General features: G+C 47.0%; 1 protein-coding gene across 4 annotated transcripts in view; it reads left to right on the top strand.

Annotated features, from left to right (window-relative positions):
• TDRD12 (tudor domain containing 12) overlaps nt 1-25,787 on the top strand; it is a 614,823-nt gene that overhangs the window by 408,640 nt on the left and 180,396 nt on the right. For all 4 annotated transcript variants that reach the window (XM_063958365.1, XM_063958363.1, XM_063958366.1 and 1 more), the window contains one exon: nt 3,010-3,198. In XM_063958365.1, the coding sequence (XP_063814435.1) occupies nt 3,010-3,198 (189 nt within the window). The remainder of the gene's footprint in view (nt 1-3,009; nt 3,199-25,787) is intronic.

The raw sequence follows: 25,787 nt of genomic DNA, 5'->3' as shown, positions 1-25,787 counted from the left end.
CGGTGGACCAGGGAGGAGTATCTCCTCCCGATAAACATTCTGGAATTGCGGGCGGTGTTCAATGCTCTGACCCTGGCCCAGCATCTCATACAGAACAGGCCTGTTCAAGTACAGTCTGACAAGGCCACCACGGTGGCGTACATAAATCATCAAGGCGGCACTCGAAGCCGCATAGCAATGATGGAAGTGTCAAGGATTCTTCAGTGGGTGGAACGCCATCTGCCAGCCATAACTGCTGTTTTCATTCCGGGGGTCCTCAACTGGGAAGCGGACTTCCTCAGTCGGCAGGACGTACACGCCGGAGAGTGGAGCCTCCATCCAAAAGTATTTCAACTCCTGGTAAACAAGTGGGGCCTACCAGACGTAGACCTGATGGCATCTCGACACAATGACAAGGTTCCGGTCTTCTGAGCAAGGACAAAGGATCCTCAAGCAGCGTTCGTGGACGCACTGGCAATGGAACTTTCGGCTGCCATACGTGCTCCCTCCGGTGTCACTTCTGCCCAGGGTGATAAGGAAGTTCAAGCAAGAAGGAAGAATCCTACTTCTGATCGCTCCAGCGTGGCCCAGACGGCATTGGTTCTCAGACCTGCAGGGTCTCTCGATAGAGCGTCCTCTTCTACTTCCGCAACGGCCAGACCTCCTCGTTCAGGGCACTTGTGTCTACCAGGATTTGGCCTAGCTGGCTTTGACGGCGTGGCACTTGAAGCTTCAGTTCTGAGGGCCAAAGGATTTTCTGAGGCGGTCATTCAAACCAAGTTGAAGGCCCGTAAGCCGGCTTCGTCCCGGATTTATCATAGGGTCTGGAATTCTTACTTTGCTTGGTGTGCTTCTAACAATCATGACGCTTACAAGTTTAGTACGGCCAAACTTTTGGCCTTCCTACAACGGAGCCTGGACTTAGGCCTTCGGCTGGCCTCCCTCAAGGTTCACATTTCTGCCTTGTTGGTTTGGTTTCAGAGAAAAATTGCTACTCTGCTTGATGTTCATACATTCACTCGGTGTGTTGTGGGTTCAACCTCCGTATGTCCCGGCGGTGGCTCCTTGGATTTTTTTGGTGGTTTTGGAGGCCTTGCAAGAGTCTCCGTTTGAACCTCTTGAATCTGTGGACCTTAAGTGGCTTACTCTTTTGTTTCTCTTACTGTTTCTGCTAGCTATTGCCTCTGCTAGACAGGTTTCAGACTTGGGTGTCTTATCCTGTCGGTCACCTTTTCTGATTTTTCACCGTGACTGGGCGGTTCTTCGGACATGCCCTAGTTATCTACCTAAGGTGGTGTCTTCTTTCCACCTTAACGAAGAGATTGTGGTTTCGGCCTTTATCTCTCCTGATTTATCCTCCAAAGAGCAGTCTTTGGATGTGGTACGGGCTCTCCGTATCTATGTAGAGGACAGTCTCCGTTAGGAAGTTTGATTCTCTCTTTGTACTTTTTGGTTTTCACAAACGTGGCTGGCCTGCGGATAAGCAGACCTTGGCCAGATGGATTAGAATGGTGATTGCACAAGCTTATGTACAGGGTGGTCTTCCAGCCCCTGCTACCATCAAAGCCCATTCTACTCGGTCAGTTGGACCTTCTTGGGCGGTCCGCCGTGGTGCGACCCTTGAACAATTGTGCAAGGCGGCTACGTGGTCCTCAGTGAACATGTTCATAAGATTCTATACCTTCGATACCGCTGCCTCCCAGGATGCTTCCTTTGGACGCCATGGCCTTGTGCCCGCTACAGTGCATCCCCTCCCATGGGGATCTGCTTTAGGATATCCCCGACGTTATCCCTGTGGAACCCAGTGTACCCCACTGCAGAAAAGGAGATTTATGGTAAGAACTTACCGTTGTTAAATCTCTTTCTGCGAGCTACACTGGGTTCCACAGGGCGCCCACCCTGATGCACTTAGCGTCTTTGGGTTTGTATGGCATTAGCTGCTGATACTTTCTCCTGTCGTGAGAATGTGGTGTACGTGGCTACTAACGATTGTCGTCTCTTTTGCCTGCTACTGCATTGGGCTGTTTAACGAAACTGAGCTCCTGTCACGGAGGCGGGGTTATAGAGGAGGTGGCGGTAAGCATCTTGGGAACAGTCAAAACTTTTAGCCTGTTGGTGCCTCGGATCAAGATCCTACTCTACACCCCCAATCTCCCTTTCTTGCACTTGTATGCCGCCATAAAACACAGTCCAACCAAGAGTAGATATTCAAGTGTATTGTTTCTCTGCCATTATTTAGGATTTTTTTTCCTTATATTATTCTAAGGATCTCCTTGTTCAGATCTGATGGAACTATTCAAAATAGGGTTACCATACTATCCCTTTAAACCAGAAAACTCATGAATTACACAGGTTCTGTGTCTGGCTTAATTTAAACCTGCACATCACCTGATTTTAAACATCTACAGAACCTGTGTAATCCATGAGTGTCCTGGTTTAAAAGGGATACAGACTAATTATACATTTTTTGCTGCTATTTTATGCCTCCCATTACCAATTACTATTTAATAATTGTTGTTACGTTCTATATTGTCTATGGCCACAGGACTTATTGGGGATGCAGTCATGATAAATGTTGACAGATATGATGATGCCAAGTGAAATGTCGACATTCCTCAGGGACCACAGAGTTATGCTTCTAGACTGGCAGCAGAGGGATAGGGTAGTGCTTTGAGCGAGGAGGGTAAGGCACTAGAGGGAGGGTTAGGGTTACTCACTGCTGAACAAGCTAGAAATCCTCAGCTGACTGCCAGACACTAAAGAAGCCACTGGACCCATCATACCAAGTAATTCACCACTGGACGACCGGGAACATTTTGTAGACATTTTAATTATTTTTTCATTTCATCAGTGTCGACATTACAACCATGTCGAGAAAATATACCACACCCGACTTATTGCATTTTATTGGTCTGAGGTTTAAGTGATTTAATAGTGGAGGATTGTTGATATCTCATAGTATTATTTCACATTGTTATAAAATCTGTTAATTACTTGTTTGCCAGTTTTAATGGTGTCCCTAATTTTCAGATGTCAGTGATATTAGAAACCTACAAGAAAATGGTGTCATCTGAGAATAGAGACGTAACTCCTCAGCAGATTGTGGCTGTTGGCAGTACGTGGCACCACGACATTGAGCTGTTATTACAGTACACCACAAGTCCACAGGTTATAATCACCAGAATGGAGCAGGCAGCAGTCTTTGCAAATGTCCAACAGGTATTCTTCTTTTCCATAAGCTTTTTCAACAAGAGACAATATGCAGCCTCTATAGGAAGGGAGTGGCGTTATTCAAGAACTTGGTCACTTGATCTTTTTGTGTATTTAGTTTTATTGCTTTATAAAGAGCATAAATGCACAAATAGAGAACCCAACACTCACAACTTAACAGAAAACTAAAAAATAGAAACAGAGGAAAACCATCCATCCGAGGTAAACATTGTTACAGCATAAAAATGACACAGATTCTCTTACGACATTCCAGAGTAACTACTATGCTTAAAACAGTACCTCATACAGGATTATAAAAGGTATCTGGTCTTTAGGTCGACAACACTTAGGTCATTAGGTCAACATGGTCACTACGTCGACATGACAAAGGTTGACACATGGAAAGGTCGACATGAGTTTCAAATTTCTCTTACGTCCTAGAGGATGCTGGGGGCTCCAAAAGGATCATGGGGTATAGACGGGAGACATGGGCACACTATAAGACTTTGAATGGGTGTGAACTGGCTCCTCCCTCTATGCCCTTCCTCCAGATTTCAGTTAGATTATGTGCCCAGAGAGACTGGACACACACTAGGGGAGCTCTCCTGAGTTTCTCTGAAATAACTTTCTGTTAGTTTTTTTTATTTTCAGGGAGACCTGCTGGCTACAGGCTCCCTGCTTCATGGGAGTGAGGGGAGAGAAGTCAGACCTACTTCTTCTGAGTTAAAGGCTCTGCTTCTTAGGCTACTGGACACCATTAGCTCCAGAGGGTTCGATCACTTGGTGCGCCTAGCTGCTCGTTCCCAGAGCCGCGCTGTCAACACCCTCACAGAAGCCAGAAGAAAGAAGCCGGGTGAGTATACAGAAGAAAGAAGACTTCGGTTACGAGGTACAGCGCAGCGGTCACGCTGCGCCCCATGCTCCCACACATACTTCCAACGGCACTCACAGGGTGCAGGGCGCAGGGGGGGCGCCCTGGGCAGCATGTTACTGAGGCTATAAAACTGGCAGAAAGACATATTATAAGTGCCTAGGCACTAAATATAAGCCCCCGCCAGTATAAATATTTGAAATTGAGCGGGACATTTTCTCTCTCCGCAGACATTGCAGAGACGCTGGCCCGGACCTCCACTCTCCTTATCAAGTACAGGGAGCAAAACGGGGATGGGGGCACAGTAATTTGGTGCTATTTAAACAGCGCAGATATATATTATTTGTCAGTATTATATTGGCGCTGGGGTGTGAGCTGGTATACTCCCTCTGTGTTTTCTCTAACAGGCTTCCCTGTGGGTCTGTCCCTTATACCCAGTGTGAGTGTGTATGTGTCGGTACTGTGTGTCGACATGTCTGAGGCTGGGTGCTCCTCCCCGCAGGAAGTTACTGGGGGCGCAGAGAAGGATTTGAGAGTGACTGTCTGCACCGCCGACTGCTGATTGAGTGAATATGTTGAGTACATTGAATGCAAATGTGGCGTTATTGTATAAAAGGCTGGATAAATCTGATTCTCAGACACACACGTGGAGAAAATCCATGGAGGATGCCTTATCCCAGGTACAGGTCCCCTCAGGGTCACAAAAAGCGTTCATTTACCCAAATAGCTGATACGAATACCGACACAGACTCTGACTCCAGTGTCGACTATAGTGAGGCCAGTTTACATCCAAAATTGGTTAAGAGTATTCAGTACATGATTGTGGCTATTAAAGATGTTTTACATATTTCTGAAGTACCTGCTGTTCCTGATACAAGGGTTTGTTTGTATAAGGGAAAGAAACCTGAGGTGATGTTTCCCCCCTCTCATGAACTGAACGCTCTTTGTGAAAAGGCTTGGGAATCGCCTGATAAAAGGTGGCAGATTCCCAAGAGAATTTTGATGGCATATCCTTTCCCCTCTGACGACAGGGAAAAGTGTGAGTCATCTCCCAATGTGGACAAGGCTCTGTCCCGGCTGTCCAAGAAGGTGGCTCTTCCGTCTCCCGACACTGCTGCCCTCAAGGATCCTACGTATCGTAAGCAGGAAATGACATTAAAGGCCATTTATATCACTACGGGTGCACTCCTCAGACCTGCTGTGGCGTCGGCTTGGGTGAGTAGTGCTATTGCTAAGTGGGCTGATAATTTGGCATCTGACATGGATACCCTGGATAGGGATAACATTCTTTTGACTCTCGGTTATATCAGGGACGCTGCAGCTTACCTAAAGCATGCGGCGAGGGATATTGGCCTCTTGGGATCAAGGGCCAATGCCATGGCAGTCTCGGCCAGGAGAGCGCTGTGGATTCATCAATGGAATGCTGATGCCGACCAAGAAAGCTATGGAAGCTCTCCCTTATAAAGGTAGTGTCTTGTTTGGTGACGGCCTCGCTGACCTGGTGTCTACCGCTTCAGCGGGTAAGTCATCTTTTCTTCCTTATGTTCCAGCACAACAGAAAAAGGCACACCATTATCAGATGCAGTCCTTTCGGCCTAATAAATACAAAAAAGGGGCTCGTCCTTTCTTGCTTCAAAAGGCAGAGGAAGAGGAGAAAGGTCCCGTGCTGTGTCAGGATCCCAGGACCAAAAGTCCTCCCCGGCCTCTGCCAAGTCCACCGCATGACGCTGGGGCTCCCCTATGGGAGTCCGTGCCGGTGGGGGCGCGTCTCCGACTCTTCCGTCAGGTCTGGTTTCACTCGGGCCTAGATCCTTGGGTGTTAAACATGGTGTCCCAAGGGTACAAACTAGAGTTTCAGGAGGTGCCCCCCTCCCCCACCGATTTTTCAAGTCAGCCTTGCCAGTTTCTAAACCAGAAAGGGAGATGGTGAATGCTGCGATACAAAAGCTGTGTCTCCAGAGTGCATTGTCCCGGTACCCCCATCCCAACGGGGAGAAGGGTTTTATTCGAGCCTCTTTGTCGTACCAAAGCCGGACGGTTCGGTCAGACCGATCCTGAACTTAAAGTCCCTCAATCTGTATTTATAAACTTTCAAGTTCAAGATGGAATCTCTTCGAGCAGTGATCTCCAGTCTAGAAGGGGGGGATTTTATGGCGTCAGTCGACATAAAAGATGCCTACTTGCACGTCCTGATATATCCTCCACATCAGGCTTTCCTGAGATTTGCGGTGCAGGATTATCATTACCAATTTCAGACGTTGCCGTTTGGGCTTTCCACAACCCCGAGGGTCTTCACCAAAGTGATGGCGGAAATGACGGTACTCCTACGCAAGCAGGGTGTCACAATTATCACGTATTTTGATGATCTCCTGATAAAGGCGAGATCGAAGGAGCTGTTGCTAAGAAATGTGGAACTTTCCCTGACGGTTCTGCAACAACATGGTTGGATTCTAAATTTGCCAAAGTCTCAGTTGATTCCGACAACTCGGCTGCCTTTCTAGGGCATGATCCTGGACACGGAACTGCAGAGAGTGTTTCTTCCGGCGGAAAAAGCTCTGGAAATCCAATGCATGGTCAAGGAGATTCTGAAACCGGCATGAGTGTCGATCCATCAATTCACTTGAGTGCTAGGGAAGGTGGTTGCGGCTTACGAAGCCATTCCGTTTGGCAGGTTTCATGCCAGGGTGTTTCAGTGGGACCTGCTGGACAAATGGTCCGGGTCTCACCTGCACATGCACAGGAAAATAAGTCTATCTTCCAGGACCAGAATTTCTCTCCTGTAGTGGCTGCAAAGTTCTCACCTTCTGGAGGGACGCAGGTTCGGGATCCAGGATTGGGTCCTGCTGACCAAGGATGCAAGTCTCCGAGGCTGGGGAGCCGTCACACAAGGGAGAAGTTTCCAGGGAAAATGGTCAAGCAGGAAACTTGTCTCCACATAAACATTCTGGAGTTAAGAGCCATTTACAACGGCCTTCTGCAAGCGGAACACCTTCTAGGTCTACCTGTCCTGATGCAGTCAGACAACGTAACAGCGGTGGTGTACGTAAATTGCCAGGGCGGAACAAGGAGCAGAGCGGCGATGGCGGAGGCCACAAGAGTTCTCCGCTGGGCAGAAAAACACGTGAGCGCTCTGTCAGCAGTCTTCCTTCTGGGCGTGGACAACTGGGAAGCAGACTTCCTCAGCAGAGAAGATCACCATCCAGGAGAGTGGGCTCTTCATCAAGAGGTCTTTGCAGAAGTGACAAGGCATTGGGGAATTCCTCAAATAGACATGATGGCGTCTCGCCTCAACAAGAAGCTTCCGAAGTATTGTTCCAGGTCAAGGGACCCCCAAGCCAGTGCAGTGGACGACCTGGTGACTCCGTGGGTGTTTCAGTCGGTATGTGTGTTTCCTCTACTTCCTCTCATTCCAAGTGTGTTGAGGATCATAAGACGAACAATGGTTTCGGCAGTATTCGTCGTTCCAGATTGGCCACGGAGGGCCTGGTATCCGGATCTTCAGGAATTGCTCATAGAAGATCCTTGGCCGCTTCCTCTCAGAGAGGACCTGTTATTGCAGGGGCCATGCGTATTTCAAGACTTACTGCGTTTGACGGCGTGGAGGTTGAACGCGAAATCCTAGCTCAAAAGGGTATTCCCGGGGAAGTCATCCCAACTCTCCTTAAGGCTAGAAAGGAGGTCACGGCGAAGCATTATCACCGTATTTGGAGAAAATGTGTCGTGGTGTGAAGCCAAGAAAGCTCCTACGGAGGACTTTCAGCTGGGTCGTTTCTTCCAGTTTTTGCAGGCAGGCGTGGATGCAGGCCTGAAATTGGGTTCCATCAAAGTGCAGATTTCGGCTTTATCTATTTTCTTTCAAAAAGAATTGGCCGCCCTTCCTGAAGTTCAGACTTTCGTGAATGGAGTGCTGCATATCCATCCTCCTTTTGTGTCACCCGTGGCACCGTGGGATCTTGACGTGGTGTTACAATTTCTTATGTCTCACTGGTTTGAACCTTTGCGTAAGGTTGAGTTGAAATATCTCACTTGGAAAGTGGTCATGCTTTTGGCCTTAGCCAGACGGTGTCGGAAATTGGCGGCTTTGTCTCACAAGAGCCCATATTTGATTTTCCATGTGGAAAGAGCGGAATTGAGGACTCGTCAACAATTTCTGCCGAAGGTGGTGTCTTCGTTTCACATAAATCAACCTATTGTGGTGCCTGTGGCTACGGATGCCGTGACGGTGCCAAAATCTCTCGATGTCGTGAGAGCTTTGAAAATGTATGTCGCCAGAACGGCTCTTGTTAGGAAAACGGAGGCTCTGTACGCTTCCAACAAGATTGGAAATCCTGCTTCCAAGCAAACTATTGCATGCTGGATTTGTAATACGATTCAGCACGCTCACTCTACGGCCGGATTGCCGTAGCCGAAGTCAGTGAAGGCCCATTCTACCAGGAAGGTGGGCTCATCTTGGGCGGCTGCCCGAGGGGTCTCGGCACTTCAACCTTGCCGAGCAGCTACGTGGTCGGGTTCAAACACTTTTGCTAAGTTCTACATGTTTGATACCCTGGCTGATGAGGACCTTATGTTTGCTCAATCGGTGCTGCAGAGTCGTCCGCACTCCTGCCCGGTTTGGAGCTTTGGTATAGACCCCATGATCCTTTTGGAGTCCCCAGCATCCTCTAGGACATAAGAGAAAATAGGATTTTAATACCTACCGGTAAACCCTTTTTTCCTAGTCCGTAGAGGATGCTGGGCGCTCATCCCAGTGCGGACTGTTACTTGCAGTTGTATTGTTAGTTGTTGTTTTCGGTTACACGAAGGTTGTGTATCGGTTATGTTCAGCTTGTTGCTGTTTTTCGTTCATACTGTATCTGGTATTCCTGCTAATCCAGTTGTACGGTGTGTTTGTGGTGTGAGCTGGTATGTATCTCACCCTTAGTGTAACAAAAAATCCTTTTCCTCGAAATGTCCGTCTCCCTGGGCACAGTTCCTATAACTGATGTCTGGAGGAGGGGCATAGAGGGAGGAGCCAGTTCACACCCATTCAAAGTCTTATAGTGTGCCCATGTCTCCTGCGGATCCCGTCTATACCCCATGGTCCTTTTGCAGTCCCCAGCATCCTCTACGGACTAGGAGAAAAGGATTTACCGGTAGGTATTAAAATCCTATTTTTCCCCCCATTTTTTATAACTTTTCATATTTTACGATCCACGTGGACTATGATTGGAAATAGTAACCTGTGCCAAGCGCAGTGGTAGCGGAGCGAGGCACCTTTCGCTCGCTATTCGAGGGGGACAGTGTGCACTAATTGGGGATCCCAGACACTTTACGAAGATAACGACACATTTTTTTTTTTACAAAACTCATGTCGACCCTTGTCCATGTCGACCTGTTTCAGGTGTCTACCTAATGACTAGACCCAACGATCCACACCCATAAAACAATGGACAATGTAATGTGTAGCTACCTCCCCTCCCCACCGCAGACACCTCAACACCACCTCTCCTATAAAATAAATGTGTGCACTTTCTCTTTTAGCAAGGCTGGTGGGACACTACACCATAGGATTGCAGGTTGGGTTGGTGTGTGTCACTACTGTAACTTTAATTGTAAGCTCCTCCCCTCTGCAACCCCACCAAGCCAGTGTTCTTTACAGTCCACATTTGAGAGCGGACACTACTATGAAGCCTCTTTAATACTGTAGATTATTTTATTTTTGCTTTGCATTTTTCTTATATTTCTTTTTATAGATCTACATCTTGTGGTGACAACAGAAAAGGATTCATGCATCAAAGTTTCGCCTCTCTCTCATATTTTGGCCTTCCTTAAAGGGGGGTTTGGAAGCCGGTTTAAAACTTCATTCTTTGAAAGTACAGATTTTGGCCCTGTAAATTTATTTCCAGTGGCGTTGTGCCCTTTTTCTAGAGGTCCAAACTTTTTTTTTTACAGGGTGTGGTGCGTATTTAGCCACTGTTTCGTCAGGCGGTAGCTCCCTGGGATCTTAATCTGGTCCTATCTGCTCTCAATAGGGCTCTTTTTGAGCATTTAGATTTAGCGGATCTTCAGTTTGTTACTGGAAACTGGTCTTCTTTATGGCTTTTGCCTTGACACTGCGTGTTTCCAAGTTAGAGGCTTTGTCTTCCAAGACTAGTCTTTCATGACTGTAGAGAGGTTTTCCGTACTGTACCTACTTACAACCAAAGGTTATTTCGACTTTCTCTTACATCCTAGAGGATGCTGGTGTCCACATTAGTACCATGGGTTATAGACGGGTCCACTAGGAGCCATGGGCACTTTATGACTTTGTTAGTATGGGCTGGCTCCTCCCTCTATGCCCCTCCTACCAGACTCAGTTTAGAAAATGTACCCGGTGGAGCCGGTCACAGCTAGGGGAGCTCCTAGAGCTTTTCTAGTTTTATTATTTTATTAAGATGTTAGGCACAGGGAGGCTGCTGGCAACAGCCTCCCTGCTTCGTGGGACTCGGGGGGGGGGGGGAGAGTAGTGTCCAACCCTCTGAGGTTAATGGCCACTATCTCCGCTGACAGGACATTAAGCTCCTGAGGGTGGTGATCGTTAGCCCCCGAGGCGACCACTAACTCCCGCAGCATGCCGCCACCCCCTAACAAAGCCATAAGATTGCGGTGGTGAGTGTGTCACTGACGACCCAACAAGCGGTGTAAGTGGCGGCATCAGGGTGGGAGCGCAGTACTGACACTGCATTCCGGAAGGCTCAGCGGTACACACGGTGCGGTACTGTGATGGGCGCCTTGAGCCAGCGCAGGTACCCTTGGAAACTGGTCACATTTGCTATCAGGGACGTTAGTTCTGCTGTTAGACACTATACCTCAGGCCAGTATAATCCTACAAAGTGTGGGAAGACGCGCCATGTTTGGGGGCGGAGCTTCTCCGCAGAGCAGACCCAGCAGCTCACCAGCGCCATTTCCCTCCCTGCAGATCATCACTGAGAGACGCTGACAGGGAACGCTGACCCTCCACACGACTCCAGCTATCCTATGCGTTACCAGGGGGTTGTAGAAGGAGGGGGAGTGTTTAGTCACAACTGTGTAATCTATTAAGGTTACACAGCGCCAGGCACAGATACTGTATCTGCCTTCTGGGGCGCTGTGTGGGTGCTGGCTCCATTACTCTGTGTCTCTCTGAAGGTACTTGGGGGAAACTGTGTCTGACATTTTCCTGTGTGTGCGCATTATGAGACTGAATCACAGATTTTAAAACAATCTGTGGAGGTTTTGTCTGGTTCTGTTCCCCCTACCTCAAAATTCCCTGGTGTATACCCAAAGAAACGTGCACTTGCTCAGATTGTGCAAGTTTACGCGGACACCTACTCTTGACACGGCAGGCGATGATGCAGATATGCGGGGGGGGGGGGGGGGGCTTCCCTGGCAAGAGGGGTGCAACTCATGATTGAGGCTATTAGGGATGTTTTACACATTACTGACAAACCACCTGAGCAGGTAGTGGAGGCTTACTTTACAGACAATAAGAAAGCCTCCCTGACCTTCCCTGCATCTAAGGAATTAAAAGCATTATTTGAAAAATCCTGGGAAAATCCAGAGAAAAAATTCCGGATCCCAAAGAGGGTTCTTGTGGCTTATCCTTTCCCTGAGGATGATAGGTAAAAGTGGGAAAACCCACCTATAGTAGATGCTTCTGTATCTAGACTGTCTAAGAAGGTGGTTTTACCTTGTCCTGGATCTACTGCTTTGAAAGAACCGGCAGACCGCAAGATCGAAACTATGCTAAAATCCATATACACTGCTTCAGGAGTGGCGTTAAGGCTCACTATTGCCTGTGCATGGATTTCTAAAGCCATAGTAAAGTGGTCAGGCACATTACTAGAGGACTTAAGATTCTATGGATAGAAGTGACATTGAGTTGTTTTTGCGTAACATACAGGATTCTGCGGGTTTCATGGTTGAGGCCATGAAGGACCTGGGTCATCTGAATGCAAGGATGTCTTCCATGGCTGTCTCAGCACGCAGGGGACTCTGGCTGCTCCAGTGATCAGCAGACGCGGAATCCAGGATAAGTGTGTTGAACCTTCACAGGTCAGGCTCTCTTTGGGGAAACATTGAATGTGTGGATCTCCACGGCAACCGCTGGTAAGTCCATCTTTCTTCCCTTAGCCACTCAGATTCCGAAGAAACCCTTTTCTACGTCCTCAATACAGTCCTTTCAGCCCGCAAAAGCTAAAAAGTCCAAGCCGCCTACCACTTTCTTCAGAGGTGGTCGGACAAAAAAAAAAACTGCACACACAGGTTTCCAGGAACAGAAGCTTTCCTCTGTTTCCTCAAAATCCTCAGCATGACAGTGGGCCTCACAACCTGGAGAACGTGCAGGTGGGAGCAAGGCTCAGACGTTTCAGTCACGTCTGGGTGTCATCCGGACTGGATCCCTGGGTACAGGATATTGTGTCCCAGGAGTACAGACTGGAGTTTCAAGAGCTCCCCCCTCACAGATTCTTCAAATCAGGCTTGCCGGCTTTGCTGACGGAAAGGGCTATCCTACAGGAAACCATTAAAAAATTGGAAAGTTCAGATATCATTGTTCCAGTTCCACCTCATCTGAAAAACAAGGGTTACTATTCAAACCTATTTGTGGTACCGAAACCGGATGGTTCGGTCAGACCGATTTTGAACTTGAAATCGTTAAACCTTTATCTGAAGGAATTCAAATTCAAAATGAAATCTCTGAGAGTGGTGATCTCAGGTCTGGAGGAGGGAAAGTTTCTGGTATCCCTGGATATCAAGGATGTGTACCTCCACATTCCGATTTGGCTGCCCCACCAGGCTTATCTCACATTTGCGCTGTCACTATCAGTTCCAGGCTCTGCTATTCGGCCTCTCCACGGCATCGAGGGTGTTCACCAAGGTTATGGCAGAGATGATGGTTCTCCTCCGCAGGCAGGGAGTGAATATAATTCCATACCTGGACGATCTGCCGGTAAAAGCATCCTCCAGGGAGAAGTTGTTGCAGAGCATTGTTCTCACGACTTGACTACTCAGGGATCACGCATGGATCCTGAATTTTCCAAAGTCACATTTGGAGCCGACAAGGAGATTGTCTTTCCTAGGGATGATCCTCGACACGCAGGTCCAGAGGGTATTTCTACCGGTGGAAAAAGTGTTGGTGATACAATCGATGGTCCGGGATGTCTTGTAGCCTGCCCGGGTATCGGTCCATCAGTGCATTCGCCTTCTGGGGAAGATGGTTGCCTCCTACGAGGCGCTACAGTATGGAAGATTTCATGCACGGTCCTTCCAATTGGAACTCCTAGACAAGTGGTCAGGTTCTCACCTACACATGCACCAGAGGATACGTCTGTCGCCAAAAGCCAGGATCTCACTCCTGTGGTTGCTACAACTGCCTCGCCTTCTAGAGGACTGCAGGTTCGGGGTTCAGAACTGGATCCTTCTAACCAGGGATGCAAGTCTCAGAGGTTGGGGCGCGGTCACCCAAGGGGAAACCTTCCAAGCAAGTCTGGAATACATTCTTCCAATAAACATCCTGGAACTAAGAGCCGTGTACATCGGTCTTCTACAAGCGTCACACCTTCTGCAAGATCAGGCCATTCAGGTGCAGTCGGACAATGTAACGACGGCCTACATAAACCAGCAGGGCAGAACGAAGAGCAGAGCTGCGATGTCAGAGGTGTCCAGAATCCTCCTCTGGGCAGAAAAGCACGCTGTGGCGCTGTCAGCAATCTTCATTCCGGGACCCGGGAGTGGACAACTGGGAAGCGGACTTCCTTAGCATGCACGATCTCCATCCAGGAGAGTGGGGCCTCCATCCGGAGGTGTTCACGGAGGTGACAAGTCTTTGGGGTGTACCTTACATAGACATGATGGCCTCTCGTCTCAACAAGAAGCTTCGGAGGTACTGTTCCAGGTCACGAGACCCACAAGCAGCGGCGGTGGATGCCCTGGTGACTCCGTGGGTGTTCAAGTCAGTGTACGTGTTCCCTCCACTTCCACTCATCCCAAGGATTCAAAAACTCATAAAGAGAATAAGAGTACAGGCAATCCTCATTGCTCCGGACTGGCCAAGAAGGGTTTGGTACGCGGATCTTCTGGCGTTACTGCTGGAAGATCCTAGGCCTCTTCCTCTTCGAGAAGCCCTTCTGCAACAGGGGCCGTTCGCTTATGAAGACTTATCACGGCTACGTTTGACGACATGGAGGTTGAGCGCCAGATCTTAGCTTGGAAGGGTTATTCCTACCCTGATACAGGCTAGGAAAGGAGTAACTTCTAAACATTACCATCGCATTTGGAAAAAGTATGTATCTTGGTGTGAATCCAAGAAGTTTCCTACGGTGGAGTTTCAACTTGGACGGTTTCTCCTATTCCTGCAAGGAGGTGTGGATATGGGCCTGCGTTTGGGATCCCTGAAGGTCCAGATTTCAGCCTTATCCATTTTCTTCCAGAAACAACTGGCTTCCCTCCCTGAGGTTCAGACTTTCTTGAAAGGGGTTCTGCACATACAGCCTCCCTTTGTGCCGCCTACGGCACCCTGTGATCTTAACGTGGTATTGCAGTTCCTGCAGTCGGATTGGTTCGAGCCTCTACAGGAGGCTGAGGTCAAGTTTCTCACGTGGAAAACTGTCACGTTGTTGGCCTTGGCTTCTGCTAGACGTGTGTCGGAATTGGGGGCTTTGTCTTGTAAAACCCCCTACTTAATCTTCCATGCGGATAGAGCGGAACACCGGACGCATCAGCAGTTCCTTCCGAAGGTTGTGTCGGCTTTTCAGATCAACCAACCTATTGTGGTGCCAGTGGCTACTGACTCCTCAATTACCTCAAAGTCCTTGGATGTTGTGAGTGCTTTGAAGATTTATGTGAAGAGACCGTATCATCACAGAAAGTCAGACTCTCTGTCTGTCCTTTATGACCCCAACAAGATTGGGTGTCCTGCTTCTAAGCAAACGATTTCTCGCTGGATCAGGTTCACTTTCCAGCATGCTTATTCTACAGCAGGCTTGCCGTGTCCAAAATCTGTTAAGGCTCACTCTACTCGTAAGGTGGGTTCTTCCTGGGCGGCTGCCTGGGGTGTCTCGGCTGTACAACTTTGCCGAGCAGCAACTTTGTCAGGATCAAACACGTTTGCTAAGTTCTACAAGTTTGATACTTTGGCCTCTGATGATCTGAAGTTCAGTCAATCAGTTCTGCCGGAGCCTCTGCGCTCTCCCTCCCATTCTGGGAGCTTTGATACATCCTCATGGTACTAATGTGGACCCCAGCATCCTCTAGGACGTAAGAGAAAATAGGATTTCTCATACGTCCTAGAGGATGCTGGGGTCCACTTCAGTACCATGGGGTATAGACTGTTCCGCAGGAGCCATGTGCACTTTAAGACTTTTTCAGAGTGTGAACTGGCTCCTCCCTCTATGCCCCTCCTCCAGACCTCAGTTTAGAAAATGTGCCCAGGCAGACTGGTAGCACTCTAGTGGAGCTCTACCGATTTTCACTAAAACACTTTGTTAGGTTTTTTATTTTGAGGGAGACTGCTGGCAACAGTCTCCCTGCTTCGTGGCACTTAGGGGGAAGAAGTAGGAACCAACTTCCTAAAGAGTTTCATGGCTCTGCTTCTGCTGACAAGACACCATTTGCTCCTGAAGGGTACTGAACACTAGCTGCGGCTATGCGCTCACTCCCACAGCATGCCGTCACCAGAAGTCAGAAGACTGGTGAGTAGTGTTATCGGAGGTCTGCAGAGAGGGATCTCCGGTCATCGTGGCGGCTTAAGGTACCGTGCAGCGAGCGGGAACGCTGCACAAACATGCTATCCATAACACAGTGCACAGCAGGGTGCAGGGCGCTGGGGGGGCCTGGGCAGCATGAAACCTACTCTCACTGGCAAAAGGTGGCATATGATGCTGTGGCACAGTCCTACACCCCCGCCAGTATAAATATCTAGTTCAATAGCTGAGGAAAAACGCGCCATTGCAGGGGGCGGGGCTCCTTCCTCAGCCATCCAGCACACTGCTCAGCGCCATTTTCTTCCAGCACACAGCAGGGGAAGAAACGCTGATCCTCCTCTCCACTTCTGAATCAAGTATCAGGGTGCTAAAATGGGAGGAAGTGTATATTGTTGTACTATAACCTATTATTGGCAATATATATAGTGCGGGAAAGTCTCTGTGTACAAAGTACGTGACACAGGGATTTTTTGTCTCTGTGTACAAAGTACATGACACAGGGATTTTTTCTTTAGGCGCTGAGTTGTGGACTGGCAAATTCCTTTCTGTGTCCCTCTGACAGATTTTACTGTGGGTCTGTCCACTATAAGCCCCAGTGTGTCTGTGGTGTGATTGTGCACGTGTGTGACATGTCTGAGGCAGGGAGCTCTTCCCCTGAGGGAGCCATTTTAGGGACACACAGCTGTAATGTGGTGGCGCTGCCAGCACACCAAGAGCCTGAATGGGTGAAAGAATTATGTGATAGTGTGAATCATATCAGTAAGATATTGGATAAGTCTGAGTCTCATGCAGAAAACTGGAGAAAATCTGTCGATGATGTGATTTTTAATAGTTCTGCCTTTTCATCCACAAGGGATCCCTCTGGTACACATAAAAGGTCATTTGCACAAATAGTACAACTGATACTGACACAGACTCTGATTCCTGTGTCGACACTAGTGATTCCAGGGGAATAGATCCAAAGTTAGCAAAAAACATTCAATACATGATTGTTGCTATAAAGGAGGTGTTAGAAGTTATGGAGGCCCCTGCTTTACCACAGGAGAAGGCTTATTTTTGTAAGGAAAAGAAAATTAATGTAACTTTTCCTCCATCTCATGAGCTGAACAGTCTGAAAGAAATTTCAGGTTATCAAAAGAATTCAGGTAGCTTATCCTTTCCCTGCAGAGGACAGGAAAAGGTGGGAGTCACCCCCTGTTTTAGACAGTGCCCTGTCGAGGTTAACAAAAAGGTGATTCTCCATGCGCCTTGGACGGCTTCTCTTAAGGAGCCGGCAGACCGCAAGTTAGAGACTACGTTGAAATCTATTTATGTGGCCAATGGGACATTACTCAGGCCTACCATTGCCTGTGCGTGGGTTAGTAGTGCTATTGAAAAGTGGTCAGAAAACTTGTCATCAGCCATTGACACAATAGATAGAGACGAGATGCTCCTAACGTTAGGTCATATCAAAGACGCTGCTGCATACATGCTGGATGCCATGAAAGATATTAGTCTCTTGTGATCAAGAGCCGCTACCATGGCAGTCTCAGCACGGAGGGCGTTGTGGATTCGCCAGTGGAATGCTGACGCAGATTCCAAAAGGAATATGGAGGCTCTCCCATACAAAGGTGAGGCCTTGTTTGGAGATGGGCTGGATGCTTTAGTTTCTGCGGCTACCGCAGGTAAGTTGACATTCTTGCCTAATGCTCCTGCACCGGCGAAAAAGACACATCACTCTCCGATGCAGTCCTTTCGGCCCAATAAATACAAAAAGGGTTAAGGAAGGGGAAAAGGAAAAAAGTCCACAGTGTCTCCAGGATCACAGGAGCAGAAATTAACCTCTGCTTCTTCCAAATCTCCAGCATGACGCTGGGGCTCCCTTGCGGGAGTCCGCTCAGGTGGGGGCACGTCTGAAACTCTTCAGTCACTTCTGGGTTCAATCTGGCCTGGACCCGTGGGTCGTACAAATAGTGTCCCAAGGGTACAAACTGGGGTTTCTAGACATTCCCCCATGCCGATTTTTCAAATCGACCTTACCAGCTTCTATCCAGGACAGGGAAGTGGAAGCAGCAGCAATACAAAAATTGTGTCAGGATCAAGTCATTGTCCTGGTTCCCTTGTTACAACAACGAGAAGGGGTTTTATTCAAGCCGATTTGTAGTTCCGAAGCCGGACGGCTCGGTCAGACCGATTCTAAACCTGAAAAATCTGAATCTCTACCTGCAAAGGTTCAATTTCAGGATGGAATCTCTGAGGGCAGTGATTTCCAGTCTGGAGGAGGGGGAATTCATGGTGTCAGTGGACATAAAAGATGCCTACTTATATGTTCCCATTTATCCTCCGCATCAAGCTTATCTGAATTGTCATTACCAATTTCAGACGTTCAGAATTGTCATTTACCAATTTCAGACGTTGCCGTTCGTACTCTCCACGGCACCGAGAGTGTTCACCAAGGTGATGGCGGAGATGATGGTCCTCCTTCGACAGCAAGGAGTCAATATAATTCCTTATCTGGACGATCTCCTGATAAAAACGAGGTCCAGTGAAAGGTTGGTGCAGAACATTGCACTTTCCCTGACAGTACTTCAACATCACGGTTGGATCATATATATTCCAAAGTCACAATTGGAACCGACGACAAGATTGTCCTTTCTGGGGATGATACTGGACACAGAAGTATAGAGGGTATTTCTTCCAGTAGAAAAGGCTCTGGAAATCCAGAGAATGGTCAAACAAATTCTGTAACCAACAAGAGTGTTGATTCATCAATGCATTCGGGTGTTGGGAAAGATGGTAGCGGCCTACGAGGCCATACAGTTTGGCCGATTCCATACCAGAGTATTCCAGTGGGACCTATTGGACAAGTGGTCCGGATTCCATCTACACATGCATCAGAGGATAATCCTGTTATCCAAAGCTAGAATTTCGCTCCTGTGGTGGCTACACAGTTCTCACCTCCTAGAGGGACGCAGGTTCGGGATTCAAGACTGGGTCCTAGTAACCACGGATGCAAGTCTCCGAGGCTGGGGAGCAGTCACACAGGGGGAGAGCTTCCAAGGAAGATGGTCAAGTCAAGAAACTTGTCTTCACATAAACGTTCTGGAGTTGAGAGCCATTTACAACGGCCTTCTACAAGCGGTGCATCTTCTTCAAGATCAACCCGTACAGATCCAGTCGGACAATGTAACAGCAGTCGCGTATATAAGCAGGGCGGAACGAAAAGCAGAGCGGCAATGGCAGAGGTGTCAAAGATCCTCCTCTGGGCAGAAAGACGTGCAAGAGCTCTGTCGGCAATTTTCATTCCGGGAGTGGACAACTGGGAAGCAGACACATCCAGGAGAATGTGGCCTCCACCAAGAAGTCTTCGCAAAGGTGACAGGTCTTTGGGGAGTTCCTCAAGTAGACATGATGGCATCTCGTCTCAACAAGAAGCTTCAGAGATTTTGTTCCAAGTCGAGAGACCCTCAAGCAATAGCAGTGGATGCACTAGTGACCCAGTGGGTGTTTCGGTCGGTATATGTCTTCCCTCCACTTCCACTCATTCCGAAAGTTCTCAAGCTCATAAGAAGAACAGGCGTTCGAGCGATCCTCATTGTCCCAGATTTGGTTTCCAGATCTTCAGGAGTTGGTCATAGAAGATCCACGACCTCTTCCTCTTCGCGAGGACCTGCTGCAGCAGGGGCCGTGCGTGTATGAAGACTTACCGCGGCTACGTTTGAAGGCATGGCTGTTGAGCGCCGGATCCTAGCCCGAAAAGGTATTCCCAAAGCAGTCATTCCCACACTTATTCAGGCCAGGAAAGAGACCGGGATGATCGATCTGTACTAGACTTAGTTCAAGCTCTGCGGATTTACGTGCTTCTGTCCACCGCACAGATTATTTGCTTATTCTTTACGACTCACAAAAACGCAGTTGACCCGCTACTAAGCAGACAATAGCATGTTGGAACCACTATCATCACTCGAGCCTATGCTAATGCAAGACGTCAGGCATCAGATCGGGTGTCAGCGCATTCCACTGGGCAGAGGCGTCGGAACTGGGGGGGCAAGGGGGCAGCTCGCGCCCCCCCCCCCCCCCAACATACAGAGGCTGATGTATAGGAGGAGCAGAGGCGCGACGCGCGGTAGCAGCGCATTCCATCGTTTCAGTAGAGGAAGGCGGGGTTTGCCGCCCCCGGCAGTGTGTCAGGCAATGCGCCTGCCTCCTCACAGCCCTGCTCACTTGTCTCCCGCCAGCTCTCTCCCCACCCCCGCCTCGGAGGCTCAGCTTGATGTCGGGACTCGGGAGCTGCTGCTGCTTTCAGGAGATGCCTCTTCTATTGGTGAGGAGCGCCAGCGGTGGCTGTAGTGTTAGGGACATGTGTGTGTGTATATACATAGGTTTGTGTGTGTGTTCTATATGGCGCTGTGTGTGTGTATATACATGGGGCTGTACAGTACGTGTGTCTATATGGGGGTGTGTGTATACATGGGGTTGTGTGTGTTTCTATATGGGGCTGTGTGTGTATATACATAAGGATGTGTGTGTGTGTATGTATATGTGTATATATATATATATATTCATACATACACACGTGGGGTTGTGTGTGTCTATATGGGGCTTTGTGTAAGTGTGTGTGAGTGTATATATATATATATATATATATATATATATATTAGGGCTTTTTGTGTGTGTGTGTGTGTGTGTGTGTGTGTGTGTGTGTGTGTATGTATATATATATATATGGGGCTGTGTGTATGTATGTATGTATGTATATATATATAGATAGATAGATAGGAGAATAGGCGGCACTCAGGAGACTGTTCAAACGACTTTCTTTATTGAGGTGACATCCAACAATTGTTTTGGGCGTCCGCCCGTCGTCAGGGATGTACAGCACAGTGATGACAAACATTATATACCCTCACAGAGACTTCCCCACATATGCAATCAAGTTTACTTACCTCACCTGCGAACCTGCCCTCCGATCAGAACACCACGCTGACCGCCGCTAGCACAGACTGTGCAGCGGCTTCCGTTAGCGGGTAACGTCATCAGTAGGCGCCCGCAGGGAGGGACAAAACTACGTGCTGAGTTGCCTAGGCAACATCTAAACAAAAACAAATTCATGCACGAGAGCAATCACATCCATGATCTACAAGAAACATAGATATCATGATGCAACCCCAGCGCATGGACAAATATTGACAATACAAGAAATACAAAAAAATACCAAATATACAAAATACACAGAATATACAAATATACAAATATGAAAACGAACCATGGGACACTATAAATAAACTAAGACCCAAACATATTATAAAATACATATAGGTATCGTTATATATATCATCTCAAAAAAGATTTTATTAGAGAGAAAAAAAACAAATTATGATGTAGGTATATCCCACATTTCCAATAAATATAAACATCAAACACCAAGTATGAACAATTGATCGTTCATTAATTATGACGCATTAATACCACCCAGCTAGAACTACAAAAAGCTGTGTAGTCCATGCTGTTCATTCAACCCTTTCGGGGACAGTGTGTCCAACCTGAAAATCCACCGACTTTCTAACTGAAGGAGTCTTTTACCTCGATCACCACCACAAATAGATGGTGGCACATGATCTATTATCTTACTTCTAATGCTAGCAATACTATGCGACCGTTGAGCACAATGGCGAGCCATAGGTTGATCAATAGAACCTGACTCTAGAGCGGCTCTAATTGCAGATCTGTGATTTGCCATTCTTTCTTTAAATTGACACTCTGTCTTGCCCACATAGTAAAAACCACATGGGCAAGACAGGACATACACCACATATCGAGAGGTGCATGTAAGCGGAAAATTAATAGAATATTTTTTGCCTGATCTAGGATGGCAAATAAAATCTCCTACCAGCATAGAGCGACAGGTAACACATCTTATACACCTAAAGCATCCAGGTTTACGTGACAGGAAATGTGGAACAGATTTTACTTTCATTAATTCCGTCACATCAATCTTAACTAAAAGATCTTTCAAATTTTTTCCCCTAGAGTATGCCGGCATAATGCGAGTGTTATAAAGACCCGAAAGGTCCTTATCAGTGTTTACAATAGGCCAGATTTTCTTAATTTCCTTGTTAGTTTTTAGACTAGCTTCTGTATATCTATTGACCCAAGGTATCCTTTGCTGGTCAACATCTACAGAAGTTTTGCCTTTAAGAGAAACCTCCCTAGGGATTTGAATGACTCTCTGTTTTGTGGCCATTAATAATTCACTATTATAACCTTTTATAATTTTGGAGGGATCACTCGTAATTCGCCGTGCTCTCAGCATCTGCGAATATGGCAGACCATATTTTAAAGCAGGAGGATGGAAACTATCTGCTTTAAGGACAGTGTTCCGATCCGTTGCCTTAACATATAGGGATGTACAGATTAAAAACTGACCAAAACAGAGTTTATGTTTGGTTGAATACCCCAGTGGCGCGTAACCAACAGAGACCATTTAATCGCAATCGTAGAAGGGCACAATTCACTGACTATGAAGGATCGAGTACCTCCGCAAGTGATAATGATGTACAAGTCGCGACAACATCTCGCCAAGAGCACCCTTTAGGGGTAAAAACCCGGGCCACGTATGGCAAGCCACCAAAAGGACGAGGAGAGGTGGCCAAAGAAAAAGGCAAGGCAAAAGCAAAGACTCGCAAGTAAGGGACCTTGTCTTCAACCTTTCTAAAACTCCACTTGATGATTTGGAATATCAGGTGCTAGCAAAAGGACTTTCATTTATTCCTACTGTCCGTCACGACCCTTTTCAGTGGAGGGTTGAATCATTTAAATTCAACAGGACATTAAAGTTACGTGAACACTTTGGTACGGTTCCTGCAGTTGCAACTGTTGCTATTACTGATGTACCGAAACAGCTTAAGAGTATACAGTCTAAATCAAAATTTGATCCTGTGTCAAATAATCCATCCATTAAAACATTTTCACGCCTCATGGAGAGGTTGGGTAATGATTGTTATCATGATAGCGGACATTACAACAATCTGACGGGTCCTGAGCGACAGGCACTAAAAAATGTACAATCTCGTTCTGATATTATAATCAGAAGTGCTGATAAAGGTGGAGCGATAGTGGTTCAGGACCTGTCGGATTATATTGCTGAATGTAATAGGCAATTATCGAATGTTGACATCTATAAAAAATTGACACGGGACCCTACTGATGATTTCAAATTGGAGTTGGACAGGGTGTTATCTAGGGCGGTCACCAATTCTTGGATTTCCAATGAATTGTTTAATGCATTAAAAACAGCACATCCTGTGGTGCCCCTATTTTACACCTTGCCCAAGCTCCACAAGAATAGCCAGACACCCCCTGGTAGACCTATTATTTCTGCCAGGGGTTCCTTATTTCAAAAAATTTCAGTTTATTTGGATGCATTATTAAATCCATGCATCCAGCACACTGCATCGTATCTTAAAGATACTAATGACTTATTAATACGGTTAAATGCTTTAGACTTACTTCCACCTGGCACAATATTTTGCAGTGCAGATGTGGTGGGGCTGTATACCTGTATTCCCCATGATTTGGGGATATCAGCGGTAGCAGCATTAATTGAGAACAACCCCCACTATGTTGGTCCACCTATAGAATTATTTCTGGAATTGCTGTCTTTAGTGTTGACCAGAAATTACTTTTTCTTTAATGGTATTTTTTACTTGCAGCGCCTTGGCTGTGCGATGGGGTCCAATGTGGCCCCATCGTACGCCAATGCGTTCATGTGTTGGATCGAAAAACCTCTTCTTTTGGACAATCCCTTCAGCCACCAGGTCATCATGTACGTTAGGTACATAGATGACTTGTTGATTGTGTAGGGTGGTTCTCAGGAATGTTTACGTGATCTCCTAGACAGGCATAATACATCCTCCAGTGTGGTGAAATTCACTTATGATTTAAGTACAACTAATGTTAATTTTTTGGACGTCAATATTGCATGCAATAATGGCCAAATCTGTACATCCCTATATGTTAAGGCAACGGATCGGAACACTGTCCTTAAAGCAGATAGTTTCCATCCTCCTGCTTTAAAATATGGTCTGCCATATTCGCAGATGCTGAGAGCACGGCGAATTACGAGTGATCCCTCCAAAATTGACCATGCTTTGGATGGTATGGTGTCCAAGTTTAAACAGAGAGGTTATAATAGTGAATTATTAATGGCCACAAAACAGAGAGTCATTCAAATCCCTAGGGAGGTTTCTCTTAAAGGCAAAACTTCTGTAGATGTTGACCAGCAAAGGATACCTTGGGTCAATAGATATACAGAAGCTAGTCTAAAAACTAACAAGGAAATTAAGAAAATCTGGCCTATTGTAAACACTGATAAGGACCTTTCGGGTCTTTATAACACTCGCATTATGCCGGCATACTCTAGGGGAAAAAATTTGAAAGATCTTTTAGTTAAGATTGATGTGACGGAATTAATGAAAGTAAAATCTGTTTCACATTTCCTGTCACGTAAACCTGGATGCTTTAGGTGTATAGGATGTGTTACCTGTCGTTCTATGCTGGTAGGAGATTTTATTTGCCATCCTAGATCAGGCAAAAAATATTCTATTAATTTTCCGCTTACATGCACCTCTCGATATGTGGTGTATGTCCTGTCTTGCCCATGTGGTTTTTACTATGTGGGCAAGACAGAGTGTCAATTTAAAGAAAGAATGGCAAATCACAGATCTGCAATTAGAGCCGCTCTAGAGTCAGGTTCTATTGATCAACCTATGGCTCGCCATTGTGCTCAACGGTCGCATAGTATTGCTAGCATTAGAAGTAAGATAATAGATCATGTGCCACCATCTATTCGTGGTGGTGATCAAGGTAAAAGACTCCTTCAGTTAGAAAGTCGGTGGATTTTCAGGTTGGACACACTGTCCCCGAAAGGGTTGAATGAACAGCATGGACTACACAGCTTTTTGTAGTTCTAGCTGGGTGGTATTAATGCATCATAATTAATGAACGATCAATTGTTCATACTTGGTGTTTGATGTTTATATTTATTGGAAATGTGGGATATACCTACATCATAATTGTTTTTTTTTTCTCTAATAAAATCTTTTTTGAGATGATATATATAACGATACCTATATGTATTTTATAATATGTTTGGGTCTTAGTTTATTTATAGTGTCCCATGGTTCGTTTTCGTTTTTGTATATTTGTATATTCTGTGTATTTTGTATATTTGGTATTTTTTTGTATTTCTTGTATTGTCAATATTTGTCCATGCGCTGGGGTTGCATCATGATATCTATGTTTCTTGTAGATCATGGATGTGATGCCTCTCGTGCATGAATTTGTTTTTGTTTAGATGTTGCCTAGGCAACTCAGCGCGTAGTTTTGTCCCTCCCTGCGGGCGCCTACTGATGACGTTACCCGCTAACGGAAGCCGCTGCACAGTCTGTGCTAGCGGCGGTCAGCGTGGTGTTCTGATCGGAGGGCAGGTTCGCAGGTGAGGTAAGTAAACTTGATTGCATATGTGGGGAAGTCTCTGTGAGGGTATATAATGTTTGTCATCACTGCTGTACATCCCTGACGACGGGCGGACGCCCAAAACAATTGTTGGATGTCACCTCAATAAAGAAAGTCGTTTGAACAGTCTCCTGAGTGCCGCCTATTCTCCTATCTATCTATCTATATATATATACATACATACATACACACAGTGATCGTAGTGGGGCGGTATGGTACCGCCACTTCCTCCACTGACCCGGAAATGCGGAACTGAAAGTGCAGCAGGAGGCGAGGGAAGTGGCCATCCTGCTGCACATGGTGCTCCCCGTCCCCGCGTGGTGGCCGGCGGCTGTGTAGAGCGCTGTATTAGCTCACAGCCACTCACCACCGCACGCCACTCACCGCCGCCCCGAGCAGCTCACCGCTGCCAGCAACAAATGAGGTAATGTTACCCTGCTGTCACCTCTCTCCCTGTCGTTACCGTCCCTGTCCCTACTGTCACTCTCTCCTTGTTGTCACTGTCGTCACTCTCCATGTCGTCACTCTCCATG

The sequence above is a fragment of the Pseudophryne corroboree genome, chromosome 3 (assembly GCF_028390025.1).
Source record: "Pseudophryne corroboree isolate aPseCor3 chromosome 3, aPseCor3.hap2, whole genome shotgun sequence".
NCBI lineage: Eukaryota > Metazoa > Chordata > Amphibia > Anura > Myobatrachidae > Pseudophryne > Pseudophryne corroboree.
Note: the sequence above shows the minus strand (reverse complement) of the source record. Positions and strands in the feature narration are given on the sequence as shown.